The 14,804-nt window shown below is 46.0% G+C and overlaps 1 protein-coding gene across 3 annotated transcripts in view; it reads right to left on the reverse strand.

Annotated features, from left to right (window-relative positions):
* Positions 1-14,804, reverse strand: part of LOC147098531 (progestin and adipoQ receptor family member 3-like) — a 29,522-nt gene that overhangs the window by 10,403 nt on the left and 4,315 nt on the right. For 2 of the 3 annotated variants that reach the window (XM_085970342.1, XM_085970344.1), the window contains exons 2-5: positions 9,574-9,778; positions 7,336-7,498; positions 5,789-5,944; positions 697-897 (exon numbers count right to left, since the gene is read on the reverse strand). In XM_085970342.1, coding sequence (XP_085826468.1) covers positions 697-897; positions 5,789-5,944; positions 7,336-7,498; positions 9,574-9,778 — 725 coding nt within the window. The remainder of the gene's footprint in view (positions 1-696; positions 898-5,788; positions 5,945-7,335; positions 7,499-9,573; positions 9,779-14,804) is intronic. The other variant, XM_085970343.1, reaches the window with a different exon arrangement.

A 14,804-nucleotide genomic window follows, 5' to 3' on the forward strand; every position in this document is an offset into this window, starting at 1 on the left:
GGTATCTGCAGGGCAATGTATGCTTTCAAAACCTTTATAGAAATTGGTAAGATCAATAGTAAAAGAGAGAGTTATTTACAGGCTGGAATCTAAACTTGAGCTTCACTTTGTTCGTGGAGCCACTTGAGACCCGTGATAATGACCTGGTAATCGCTCTCAGTTGCCCATAATTCACTAGAAGTTAACATCCTACATTATTTAGCGAATACATTCAGAATGTCTCAAGCATATTATGGTTGGTCATTGTTCCTTTCTCCTTGCAATTTTCTTCCTCCCTCTCCTGAAAGCAACGACTCGCACTGGGATAAAAACCTGGCAGCGCCTTGGAACTGTATGTACCATGGTAGGGCTGAGGCTGAAAGTGTAAACAGGAGGTCGGACCATGCGGAAGCCCCGTCCTGTGTCCTTGCTCCATGTCCACACCTCCGAGCAATCTAGAGTCCAAAATGTGGCTAAATTGTTCTCTCTCCAGCACATGTGAATTGTAACCTGGCTAAGAGCCAAGCCAACTCGGGTCAGAACAAGGACTGAATCTCGAACCTTCCTGGTCGCTCTGGCTCAAACCACGCTGGGCAATGAATAAATCTTTAGGCAAGTCCCAATAAATAATCATAAGCAAAAGAAACTACAGCATGTAATCGCATAGTACAGATTTCCACAGAATCATGAAAACTGGAGCTGTAGAATCCTTCCTACCTTAACAACTGGCTCCCCAATACCGCCATTCTGAAATATCCAGTGAACTGTGGGGATTAATCCATAGGCAGCGATGAAACAGAAGAGCAGAACGCGCAGCTTGTGGCAATGCTGGGAGGCATACTGCGGGTGGATTTGTGTGAGGAACATCACAAAAATCATGGCCAGCACGGTTATAAGGTACACTTGTCTCCAATACTGCTTTGAGAAGGGGAAAAAACCCACATAATTACACTGTTAATACTAGGGGCTATTTCACTCATTATTAAATGCTATGATGCCATTTATCAATGACACATTTTCAAATATGTTTGCTTATGTCTAACATTACGAATATCCACCAGGCATTAACATTTCATGAGAGATTGGGATAAACTAAAATAACTTTAAACAGTGCTCTACCTGCCAATATCACTTTCCAATGGTAATATAATTTAATAATGTCACTACTACAGGAAACTTTGGTTTATCCGGAGGTTGTATGTTGGAAACCTCGATCTACCGGCAGAAATCAGGAGCCGTTTTGTTAGGTTTTTTTTCTTCTCGTGGCTTTTTTTCCCCTCCAACAGTCAGGCTCTGGAAAGTCTCTCTGAAGCTGTTGCTAAGCTACGGAGACACTTCCAAGGTACGGGCCGACTGTTTAGAAGCTGTTGCTAAGCAAGTGTTTGTTGTCAGATACGGAGATGAAAACCTCCGTATGCTTCAACATTAACGCTGGTATGTCCGGCAGTTTTGATAGATCGGCAACAGCTCGGTCCCGTCGGTGTCGGATATAACAAAGTTTCCTGTATAATGAATCAGATCAGTAAACATTTATCTGTGACAGAACTTTGACCAATGGCTTCACAGCTTAAGCAGGCAAAATCACCCGGATTTGATGCTTTGGATGGTGTGCGTCATTTAATTCACAGTGTCAGCTGTGGCTCAGTGGGTAGCACTCTCGCCTCGGAGTCAGAAGGTTGTGGGTTCAAGTCCCACTCCAGACTCCAGCACAAAAATCTAGGCTGACACTCCATCTGCCCTCTCAGGTGAACACAAAAGATCCCATGGCACTATTTCAAAGAAGAGCAGGGGACTTATCAAAGGTGCCCTCGCCAATATTTATCTCTCAATCAACATCACTAAAAAAACAGATTATCTGGTCAGTATCACATTACTGTTTGTGGGAGCTTGCTGTGCGCAAATCGGCTGCCACGTTTCCTACATGACAACAGTGACTACACTTCAAAAAAGTATTTGATTGGCTGTAAAGCACTTTGCAACGCCGAGGTTGTGAAAGGCGCTATAGAAATGCAAGTCTTTCTTGTTTCAGATTTCTGAAGATTTTCTCCAGTTGACAGACACCCTGTAATTAGCCCACCCTTGACCAGTTGCCCTGCTCAGTGTCTGTCTCTCCCTCCCTCGACCAGCACTCTGAAACATTCTACTATGTGCAATAAGTTGTCCTTAAAAGGGGTGATTTTGAATAGTTTTAATTTGTTTCATGCATTGGTTAGTGAGTGGTTTAGAGTACGAGAATAATTATACAAAAGGGAAATTGGAGGTACTCAGATCCTTAACTGTCCTCAGTACCACTGGACAGCTCAGATATGCCCTACCCTGAACTGGGTAACTGTGGCGGACAAGTATGTGCAAGTGGTGTGAAGCATAATGCTGCCGGTTTATTCCTATTGCTAATCTCATGTCTAAGTCTAGCCCATGACTCGCTGTAAATCTTACCCTACCATTTTGGGCTGGATCCAATTGTGTGCCAATTTCACCATGCCGGCGTGAGCATGAACCACCGCATCTCACAGTAATTCAACTCTTGTGTGAAGCACTTGGGAGGCATTTCTGAGAGGAATGACAAGATGTTCTATATATACACAAGTCTCCTTTTTATAAATTAAGGGGCAGTTTCTGTTGTGGGCTTACGTCCATGAAGATTGTGAAATTACTTTTGCACATCGAACTTAACAGTTATCAGACAGAGAAGATTTTACACCTCACCAGTCTGTGCTGGATTTGAATCAAGGTCCCAGTGGCGAGAGGTCAGGACTGAGATGAGAAGAAATAACAGAAAATGCTGGAAAAACTCAGCAGGCCAGGCAACATACGTGGAGAGAAAATAGAGTCAACGTTTCAGGTGAACCCTTTGTCAAGACTAAAGAAGCGCAGGAAATGAAATAGATTAAGAGGCCAGGCTGGGAGAGAACAAAAGAGAAGTGAAGAGACATTAAGAGGTATTCAAAACGAGACGAGATGGTGATAGGACTAGTGGAGACAAAAGACGGCTCTAGATTAGGTGTGAAATGCGCTGGCAGAATGGGAGACAGCTGCCATGTGGGAGAGAGGAAAAATAAAGAAAGGGGGGGGGGGCGGGAAAGAGGGGGGGGAAAGGCCAAAACAAAGGTGTGGATAAATATAAAAAATATAAGTAAAAATGTAATAGGGGCCGAGGTTATGATCTGAAATTGTTGAACTCGATATTGAGTCCGGAAGGCTGTAAAGTGCCTAATCGGAAGATGAGGTGCTGTTCCTCGAGTTTACGCTGAGCTTCTGTGGAACAATGCAAGAGGCCAAGGACGGTGAGGTCCGAGTGGGAATGGGGCGGTGAATTAAAATGACAGGCGACCGGAAGCTCGGGGTCACCCTTACGGACTGAACGGAGGTGTTCCGCAAAGCGGTCACCCAATCTGCGTTTGGTCTCCCCACTGTAGAGATGACTACATCGTGAGCAGCGAATACAGTGTACTAGATTGCGAGAAGTACAAGTAAATCGCTGTTTCACCTGGAAGGGGTGTTGGGGACCCTGGACAGTGGGAAAGGGGGAGGTATAGGGGCAGGTGTTACATCTCCCGCGCTTGCACGGGAAGGTGCCAGGCGAAGGGGAAGGGGTGATAGAGGAGTGGACTAGGGTGTCTCGGAGGGAGCGGTCCCTACGGAATGCTGAAAGGGGAGGGGAGGGGAAGATGCGTTTGGTGGTGGGATCACTTTGGAGGTGGCGGAAATGGCGGAGGATGATCCGTTGAATGTGGAGGCTGGTGGGGTGAAAGGTGAGGACAAGGGGAACCCTATCGTGGTTCCGGGAGGGAGGGGCAGGGGTGAGGGCAGAAGTGCGGGAGATAGAACGGACACTGTCGAGGGCCGTGTCAACCACGGTAGAGGGGAATCCTCGGTTGAGGAAAAAGGAAGACATGTCGGAAGCACTGGTGTGGAAGGTGGCATCGTCTGTGCAGATGCGGCGGAGACGGAGAAACTGGGAGAATGGAATAGAGTCCTTACAGGAGGCAGGGTGGGAGGAAGTGTAGTCCAGGTAACTGTGGGAGTCAGTGGGCTTGTAGTGAATGTTGGTCAATAACCTATCCCCAGAGATGGAGACAGAGAAGTCGAGGAAGGGAAGGGAAGAGTCAGAGATGGACCATGTGAAGGTGAGGGAAGGGTGGAAATTGGAGGCAAAGTGAATGAAATTGTCTAGTTCAGGGTGAGAGCAGGAAACGGCACCGATACAGTCATCAATGTATCGGAAAAAGAGGTGAGGGAGGGGACCCGAGTAGGACTGGAACAAAGAGTGTTCCACATATCCCACGAAAAGGCAGGCATAGCTAGGACCCATGCGGGTACCCATAGCAACATCTTTGATTTGGAGGAAATGTTCCGTAGGGGCCGCTCCCTCCGAGACACCCTAGTCCACTCCTCTATCACCCCCAGCAGCCCTTCCCCTTCGCCTAGCACCTTCCCGTGCAAGCACAGGAGATGTAACACCTGCCCTTATACCTCCCCCCTTCCCACTGTCCAGGGCCCCAAACACCCCTTCCAGGTGAAACAGCTATTTACTTGTACTTCTTGCAATCTAGTATATCACAGAATCACAGAATCTACAGTGCAGATAGAGGCCATTTCGGCCCATCGAGCCTGCACCGACACATATCCCACCCTATCCCCGTAACCCCACGTATTTAATCCCCTAACACTAAGGGTCAATTTATCATAGCCAAATCAACCTAACCTGCACATCTTTGGACTGTATTCGCTGCTCACGATGCGGTCTCCTCTACATTGGGGAGACCAAACGCAGATTGGGTGACCGCTTTGCGGAACACCTCCGTTCAGTCCGTAAGGGTGACCCCGAGCTTCCGGTCACCTGTCATTTTAATTCACCGCTCCATTCCCACTCAGACCTCACCGTACTCGGCCTCTTGCATTGTTCCACGAAAGCTCAGCGTAAGCTCGAGGAACAACACCTCATCTTCCGATTAGGCACTTTACAGCCTTCCGGACTCAATATCGAGTTCAACAATTTCAGATCATAACCTCGGCCCCTATTACATTTTTACTTATATTTTTTATTACCTTTGTTTTGGCCTTTCTCCCCCCTCTTTCTTTATTTTTCCTCTCTCCCACATGGCAGCTGTCTCTCATTCTGCCAGTGCATTTCACACCTAATCTAGAGCCGTCTTTTGTCTCCACTAGTCCTATCACCATCTCGTCTCGTTTTGAATACCTCTTAATGTCTCTTCACTTCTCTTTTGTTCTCTCCCAGCCTGGCCTCTTAATCTATTGCATTTCCTGTGCTTCTTTCGTCTTGACAAAGGGTTCACCTGAAACACTGACTCTATTTTCTCTCCACGGATGTTGCCTGGCCTGCTGAGTTTTTCCAGCATTTTCTGTTGTTATTTCGGATTTCCAGCATCTGCAGTATTTTGCTATCGCTGAGATGAGAAGAAATTTCTTCACACAGAGGGTGGTGAATCTTTGGAATTCTCTACCCCAGAGGGCTGTGGAGGCTCAGTCGTTGGGTATATTCAAAACAGAAGTCGATAGATTTCTGACTAGTAAGGGCATCAAGGGATATGGCGATAGGGCCGGTGAATGGAGTTGAGGCAGAAGATCAGCCATGATCTCATTGAATGGCGGAGCAGGCTCGAAGGGCCGAATGGCCGACTCCTGCTCCTATTTCTTATGTTCTTATGTCTATGTACCATCAGTCCCACTAAGGTCTAATTTCTATATATCCCATTTACTTACTGAGAGCTTATGATAATTATGTTGAATACTTTTTTTAATTCAGCAAAAGTTACTTTTTTCTTTAATTAAAAAAAAAGCTACTCACCTCAGCACAGTAAAAGGCATAAAAGACTCCTGGAACATAACAGCCCAGCATTCCTACCGAGACGCCAGCGTAGTCGAGGGCAAGCCACTGTTGGCTGGTTTTCTCGGAGTGGTGGCAGCAGAAGAGGTGGTAGCCTGCTGAGCAGAGCATGCAGAACTGCGGATGACACCAAACCAATCAACAGTTACACAATGCTAGATGTCAAGCTTAGCCCACAATATCCCGAGATAGACAAACGAGGACGATCACAGGCTCGTTCAGTTTTCAAAGATCTGTTGATTAGGGCCTAGAAGCGAATTTTTAACAAAATTGGAATTAGATGATTGGCGGGAAAACACTTGTACCCCACTTATGCTGATTTTAATCAATTTTGGCTCGAGTGACCCCTGATTATTATATCGTCGGTGCCAATATATGGGATGTAAATGATATCCCGGAACTAGGCAAGTAATACAATTATAGTTAAATGTAAATACCTGTAATGGATTTAAATTCAAACTATATTGCTCTGTGGATTCTGGCAAAGTCAGAGTGAAGCTTTCTCTCTCTCCCTCCTTTGGACTGCAGTCCCCCAGCACACAGTGCTGTCTGCTGGCAATGACATGCTGCCCATAAACATTTCTCAGCACATGCAGTATAATTTAATATTAACTGGGACTTGGTTCTTCTAATTTGAAACCTAGCTAGTAGCTCTTGCTATAGAAGACTGAATTTGAACACAATGTGGACGATCATAGAATCATACAGCACAGAAGGAGGCCATTCGGCCCATCGTGCCTGTGCCGGCTCTTTGAAAGAGCTGTGTCCAATTAGTCCCACTCTCCCCTGCTCTTTCCCCAAATGTTTCCTTTTCAAGTATGCAACCAATTCCCTTTTGAAAGTTACTATTGAATCTGCTTCCACCGCCCTTTCAGGCAGCACATTCCAGATCACAACAACTCGCTGCGTAAAATAGAAAATCCTCCTTAAGTTCATTTGCCAATTATCTTAAATCCGTGTCCTCTAGTTACTGACCCACCCGCCAGTAGAATTTTTTTCCCTCTATCAAAACCCCTCATTATTTTTGAACACATCTATTAAATCTCCCCTTAACCTTCTCTGTTCTAAGGAGAACAATCCCAGCTTCTCTAGTCACGCCACATAACTAAAGTCTCTCATCCCTGGTGTCGTTCTAGTAACTCTCCGCTGCACACTCTCCAAGGCTTTGATATGCTCCCTAAAGATGTGGTGCCCAGAATTAGAGTCAATACTCCAGCTGGTATGGTGGCACTAGATGCAGAGTTGTACATTGGCACTACATGAGGATCAATACTGAAACCACCCAACAATCAGAACAATAGCTTCAGGGAGGGGCAAGAAGTCAGCGCCATGGAAGTGCCCCGTTTGACTTCCCTCCATGGGACAGGTGGCCTCCACTCAGCTCTGCCCACAGCTGTGTGCCCAAGATCAGGAATCTAAACGTGGCATTGGTGTGCTAACGTGCAATTTCTTCGACCACCTTCCCCACCTCAGCCCTTACTTTTACCTTTTTTTAACTATATGCTTACCTGGAAACAAAAGCCAAAAGTAATGAAAACAATGTAGTCATCCCTGGTGCTGTTCGACGACGGTAGCAGGAAGCAAGTATCATGTAGACCCATGAGGAAGAACAAGAAAAACCCCAGCAAGTGGCTCCATATATTCACACTCTCGTTGGACAAAACAAAGAGGCTGTTTTCAACAGGAGCAGATCGAAAACACAACAATGTAAGTCAAATACGTGCTTGTTACATTTGAACGCCACAAGATTTAGATTAGATAGATGCATAACGTGGACACGAAAGATACTTTGTATTCAAAATCACCCGCATTCTCAAATAAATGTCATTTGGGAAAACAAATTATTATAACTCTCTTGTGGCGACCCCGAGTGAGCAAGCGTTAGCCAGACCGCAGTGAAAATACAGCAGCCTGCCTTCAGAGGCCATGGCAAACAGAGCCAGGGTTTGCATTCCTGCTGACACCCAGTGACCCCTGTTGCACATATGGGCGAGGGCAGGAACAGGCTCGGTAATGATTACTGTGCACAGCTGAATATTCTGGTGGGATTCAGTGGCCGGGCTCACACACTGCAGATGAGGTTTTGTATCACTGATGGACAGAAGGGAAAGAATAGCCTTAGTTTTAACCAATTTGGTTTACTGTAGGATCCTTCCCTTTTATAGGAACTCTGCTCGATCTGGGACGGTACTGCTGTTTTGCAGGGGGGTAGAGATTTGAGCATTAGGATAGAGCTCGAAGATCCAGGACTAGAAACGTGGATGGTGGGGTTAAGGGTGGAGGGTGTACCATCTACAAGGTGCACTGCAACAACTCGCTAAAGCTTCTTCAGCAGCACCTCCCAAACCCGCGACCTCTTCCACCTAGAAGGACAAGGGCAGCAGGCGCATGGGAACACCACCACCTCCAGGTTACGCAGCATCCTGACTTGGAAATATATCGGCCTTTCTTGGAAACGTCCCCAAGCACTTTGAATACAGTCAATGATTTTGAAATGCAATGCCTTGTGTAGAGAAAGGTAGAGGCGTTTCTGCATACAGCAAGATTTCACAAACAGCAATGAGATAAATAACCAGGTGGTAGCGTACTTCTTCTTATCGTGTCCACGGACAGTCTAAACATAGCCCAGCCAGAACTGGACACATTTTTGTGCCTTGTTGTTGAATTCGGCAAAATCTGCAACAGTGCAGGGTTCCTCTAACGATGGGCATTGCAAGAGATGTTGCATAGTCTGTACTGGCTGAAGGAGTAATGTTACTCCCTGTTTTTCTTTGTATAGTGCCAAGGAATCTTTTACCTGAGCCACTATGATAGATGGGGAGAATCTCAATTTAACATCTCATCCAACAGTGCAAGACTTCGGCAGCACTGTACCGAGTTGTCAGTTTAGATTACCAGCTCAGACTCACGGTATCAGGTTCAAATGCACAACTGTCTGGCCTTTAGCTGAAATCCAGTTGTTGTCTCCACTTTCTTTTAATTCATTCAAGGGATCTGGGCGTCGCTGGCAAGGCCAGCATTTATTGCCCATCCCTAATTGCCCTCGAGGTGGTGGTGGTGAGCTGCCTTCTTGAACCGCTGCAGTCCGTGTGGTGAAGGTACTCCCACAGTGCTGTTAGGGAGGGAGTTCCAGGATTTTGACCCAGCGACGATGAAGGATTGACGATATACTTCCAAGTCAGGATGGCATGTGACTTGGAGGGGAACATAGAGCTGGTGGTGTTCCCATGCACCTGTTGCCCTTGTCCTTCTAGGTGGTAGAGGTCGCGGGTTTGGGAGGTGCTGCCGAAGAAGCTTTGGTGAGTTGCTGCAGTGCATCTTGTAGATGGTCCACACTGCAGCCACAGTACGCCATGTCTCCATCCAGAATGAGATGGTCAAATGGAGAAGGCTTTGTTTAAGAGGCAGCGGAAGTAGAGAATGGGCAGCCATAGAGTCACTGATGGGTTGGGAGAGGGTGGGTCAGAGATTGAAGAAGTAGTTGATCCAAAAAGAACATAGTGGACATTCAGAAAGGCAGTAGGAGGAAGACACATAACAGCAGCTTGCTTTGGAGGGCCACTGAAGGTGTAGGTGATGATAGCTAATAATGAGAGGACAAGGAATTAAAGAAACTGATATTAACATTAGTAAGCCTTTGTCAAATGAATTTCTTGTCAACTTTAACCCTTAATTCTTTCACAGACTCAGATTTAATCTGTACTTGTTTCATCATATGTCTGTCAGTCGTGGCTTTGCAAACGTACCTTCTGATACACAAACTTGACGGTAAGTAGGCCCTGTATCCGTCAGTGATGTAAGGATTGCCCTTTAAAAAGGTCGGGATTTCTTCATAGCTGTAAAGGCGAATTCCAATTTGTGTAAAGAGTGGCCAGTAGTTGTATCCACCAAGTTCAACTCGATTCAAACTCTTTAGGATATTGTGAGTCATCTTGTTTTGACAACCTAAATCTAAGGAGGAAAAACCAGGTTACTTTCATCATGCAGAACAGGACATAAAAATCAAACCAATTAATCTGCTCAAAACTAAGACTAATCTCCCAGATCATAACTGGAACATGAAAGTGCCGTCATTAGGCTCATGTTAGCATACCAGTGCACGATGAACAAAACATCAAGTTTCAGAACTGTGCAAAAGGATTCTTCCATGATGTTCTTTATTCAAACACTTCAAATTGCCCCCACCACTAGTGCAAGACGTATAACCAAACTTCCATTTCAGCATTAATATATTATTCATTAAGCTCTCTCCAGACAAAATCCACTTTTGGCAGGATAAAATCTATCAGCTGCACTAGTGTTTACACTTCATTAGAATTCTAATGACATAGGTATTGGAATATATTCACAAGCTGTGGCACATTGCTTGCAACGTTTCATAGATACATAGAAGATAGGAGCAGGAGTAGGCCATTCGGCCCCTCGAGCCTGCTCTGCCATTCAGTGAGATCATGGCTGCGTCGACTCTAATTTCTCTCCACGGATGTTGCCTGGCCTGCTGAGTTTTTCCAGCATTTTCTGCTGTTATTCCAAATTCAGTACCCTGTCCCTGCTTTCTCCCCATATCCCTTGATCCCTTTAGCCTTAAGAAATATATCTAACTCCTTCTTGAATATATTTAATGAATTGGCCTCAACGGCCTTCTGTGGTAGAGAATTCCACAGGTTCACCACTCTCTGGGTGAAGAAATTCCTCCTCATCTCTGTCCTAAATGGCTTACCCCTTATCCTTAGTGAATCTTTGCTGCACTCCCTCCATGGCAAGAACATCCTTCCTCAGATAAGGCGACCAAAACTGCACACAATACTCAAAGATGTGGTCTCACCAAGGTCCTGTACAACTGCAGCAAGACATCCTTGTTCCTGTACTCGAACCCTCTCGCTACGAAGGCCAACATACCATTTGCCTTCTTAACCAAACAAGTGTATGTAACGGTGCCGGATGCATACTTTTGAATTTCCATTGACAAACCAAGGACTTGTGCCATCTATTGATTATATAGCCTTGATTTCAAGCCCTGTATTGCCTTATAAGGCTATCCAAATCCTACATTTATCTGAGCCACTTGTGAACCTTCGTGTGGTGAGGCTTAAAGGATTCTACGGCTGTACAATGAAACAAAGCACACCTTTCTGGAACAAAACATGGGACTGATCATAGTTATTTTTAAAGGCCATCATGATAATACTACTGTGGATACACAATCGGAATATACCCAGCAGCTGCTGACTATCCCTGAGCCGTCACTCCACAGGGGAGGCTTAACATGAAACAAAAATAATGTTATTTTAATTATAAAGGATGTTCCAGTCAACAGAAAAGATGTATGTTATGGTGCATTTATGTTGCAACTGACTGAAAACTAGTTTCTACTTTGCAGCAGTAAAAATCCACAAACCTTAAAGTATTTGTAGCACAGAAACAGGCCATTTGGCCCAACTGGTCTATGCTGGTGTTTATGCTCCACACCAGCCTCCTCCCACCCTTCTTCATCTGACCCTATTCCTTTATGCCTCGTGAGTTTATCTAGCTTCCCCTTAAATGTACAGGAAACTCTCATTTAAACGGCACCTTAATATCCGGAATTCTCTATTAACCGGCAAAATTCATACTCCGAAAACACCTCAATAACCGGAAATTTTGCCGAGTCCGAGTCTCCCGCGGTGGCCGAGTTAGTCAGTGGGGGTAGTTCTCCAAACTGCCACTACTCGGCTTCTTGGCGCTGTCGGAAGTCCGAACACCTCAATAACAGGAGTCTGACTCTTTGTTTGTTAAAAATAGCCTCGGTAGATAACCCTCTCCGTCATCCGGAATTTTTAATCAACCGGCACCATCCCGATCCCGTTGGTGTCGGATACCAAAGAGTTTCCTGTATCTCTGCTATTCACCTCAAAAAACGACTCCTTGTGGTAGCGAGATCCACATTCTCACCACCTTCTGGGTAAAGCTTCTCCTGAATTCCCTAATGGTTTTATTAGTGACTATCTTATATTTATAGCCCCTAGTTCCGGTCTCCCCCACAATTGGAAACATCTACCCTATCAAACCCTTTCATAATCTTAAAAGACCTCTATCAGGTCACCCCTCAGCCTTCTCTTTTCTCAAGAAAAGAGCCCCAGCCTGTTTAATCTTTCCAGATAGGTATAAAACCTCTCATTTCTGGGATCATCCTAGTAAACATTTTTGCACCTTCACCAGTGCCTCTATATCCTTTTTATAATATGGAAACCAGAACTGTTCACAGTACAGGAAACTTTCGTTTAACCGGAGGTTAAATGTCCGGAAAGCTCGATCTACCGGCAAAATTCAGGAGCCGTTTCCTATAAGTTTTTTTTACTTCTCGGTGCTTTTTTTCCCCCCAGTCAGGCTCTGCAAGGTCTAGCTGAAGCTGTTGCTTAGCTACAGAGACGCCTTTAAGCTGCGGCCGACTGTTTTGAAGCTGTTGCTAAGCAACAGGGTTTGTTGATTCACATGGAGCTCAAAAGCTCCGTATGTTTTAACATTAGCGCTGGTTTCTACGGCAGTTTTGATGGTACGGCACCAGCTCGGTCCCGTCAGTGCCGGATACCAGAAAGTTTCCTGTACTCCAAGTGCTGTCTAACCAAGGTTCAATACAAGTTTAACATAACATAACCTGATTCCAGAGAGGAGGAGTGCGCGATTCCCTGGAGCAGGTAGCCTCACACTGCCTCGGGCTGACACCGCAGGGACTGTAATTTTAGTGAGGTTTCAAACGAGGTTTAAAAAGCAGAGGGGGGGGGGGGGGCGCTGCGGGGAGGACCATTGGACTTTTCTTAAACCTACCTGGAGTTAATCGAAATGTTAAGAGAGTGCTGAGGTTCCTGCCTATGCCCTCTAAACATTTAAATACCATGGTGTGGAGATGCCGGAGTTGGACTGGGGTGGACAAATGTAAGAAGTCACACAACACCAGGTTATAGTCCAACAGCTTTATTTGAAGTCACAAGCTTTCGGAGCGCTGCTCCTTCTTCAGGTGAAGTGGAGAAATGCATAAAGACACAGCTTATATAGTCAGAGAATCATGTCAGATGTTTACAGGTAACCTTTCCAACTGCCATTTATCACACCTCGACAGAGAGATAATCACAGCAGTCAAAGGTGTGAATGGTGTCCAAACAGGTCAGTCAGGAAAACATTACATCAAAGAACAATGAGGTGGGGTCACAAGGGGTAAAATATTGCAGATGCTGGGGTCTGTATGAAAAACAAAAAAACAGACAAAAAACATTTTTTTTTGGCTGGAAATCACAGCAGGTCCAGCCGCATCTGTTTAGAGAGAACAAGCCAATGTCGACTCGAGTCTGGATGACCCTGCATCAGGTGGGGTTACATGTAGCGTGACATGAACCCAAGATCTCGGTTGAGGCCGTCCTCATGGGTGCGGAACTTGGCTATCAGTTTCTGCTCGACGATTTTGCGTTGTCGTGTGTCTCGAAGGCCACCTTGGAGAATGCTTACCCGAAGATCGGAGGCTGAATGTCCTTGACTGCTGAAGTGTTCCCCGACTGGGAGGGGACACTCCTGCCTGGTGATTGTTGCGCGGTGTCCGTTCATCCGTTGTCGCAGTGTCTGCATGGTCTCGCCGATGTACCATGCTCCGGGGCATCCTTTCCTGCAACGTATGAGGTAGACAACGTTGGCCGAGTCACATGAGTATGTACCATGTACCTGGTGGGTGGTGTCCTCACGTGTGATGATGGTATCTGTGTTGATGATCTGGCATGTCTTGCAGAGGTTGCTGTGGCAGGGTTGTGTGGTGTCGTGGTCGCTGTTCTCCTGGAAGCTGGGTAATTTGCTGCGAACGATGGTCTGTTTGAGGTTAGGCGGCTGTTTGAAAGCGAGTAGTGGAGGCGTGGGGATGGCCTTAGCGAGGTGTTCGTCGTCATCGATGACATGTTGAAGGCTGCGAAGAACATGGCGTAGTTTCTCCGCTCCGGGGAAGTACTGGACGACGAAGGGTACTCTGTTGGTTGTGTCCCGTGTTTGTCTTCTGAGGAGGTCTATGCGATTTTTCGCTGTGGCCCGTCGGAACTGTCGATCGACGAGTCGAGCGTCATATCCCGTTCTTACAAGGGCGTCTTTCAGTGTCTGTAAGTGTCCATCGCGTTCCTCCTCGTCTGAGCAGATCCTGTGTATTCGCAGGGCTTGTCCATAGGGGATGGCTTCTTTAACGTGATGCAGGGTCATCCAGACTCGAGTCGACATTGGCTTGTTCTCTCTAAACAGATGCGGCTGGACCTGCTGTGATTTCCAGCCAAAAAAAAATGTTTTTTGTCTGTTTTTTTGTTTTTCATACAGACCCCAGCATCTGCAATATTTTACCCCTTGTGACCCCACCTCATTGTTCTTTGATGTAATGTTTCCCTGACTGACCTGTTTGGACACCATTCACACCTTTGACTGCTGTGATTCTCTCTCTGCCGAGGTGCGATAAATGGCAGTTGGAAAGGTTACCTGTAAACATCTGACATGATTCTCTGACTATATAAGCTGTGTCTTTATGCATTTCTCCACTTCACCTGAAGAAGGAGCAGCGCTCCGAAAGCTTGTGATTTCAAATAAAGTTGTTGGACTTTAACCTGGTGTTGTGTGATTTCTTACATTTAAATACTAACCGCACAGGGGGAGCTCTGTGAATGTAACCATGCAAGTATGGAACTCTCCCTTGGGCAGGACAACTGCTGTTCCAGCTCGGCAGTGTAAAAGGGTTACTGCCTGGTTGGAACGGATACGGTAGCTACTGTTCTCAGTCTGATAGCTGCAGTAGAAATGTAACTTTGATGCTGTTCAATATCCATTCCTGATTTTATTGCCTCCTGTCCGATTATATTCTCCCTCCCCACTCCCCTCCCCCTGCAGCCCCCCCCCATCCCCATTACTGAAATTAGTTGCCACATCATCATCTAATGCCCTTCCTGCTCAATACATCCCAACACATCGCAGGAACTCGCTTCCG

The sequence above is a fragment of the Somniosus microcephalus genome, chromosome 29 (genome assembly GCF_052327205.1).
Source record: "Somniosus microcephalus isolate GS21.2 chromosome 29, FLI_Smic_1.0, whole genome shotgun sequence".
Taxonomy (NCBI): Eukaryota; Metazoa; Chordata; class Chondrichthyes; order Squaliformes; family Somniosidae; genus Somniosus; species Somniosus microcephalus.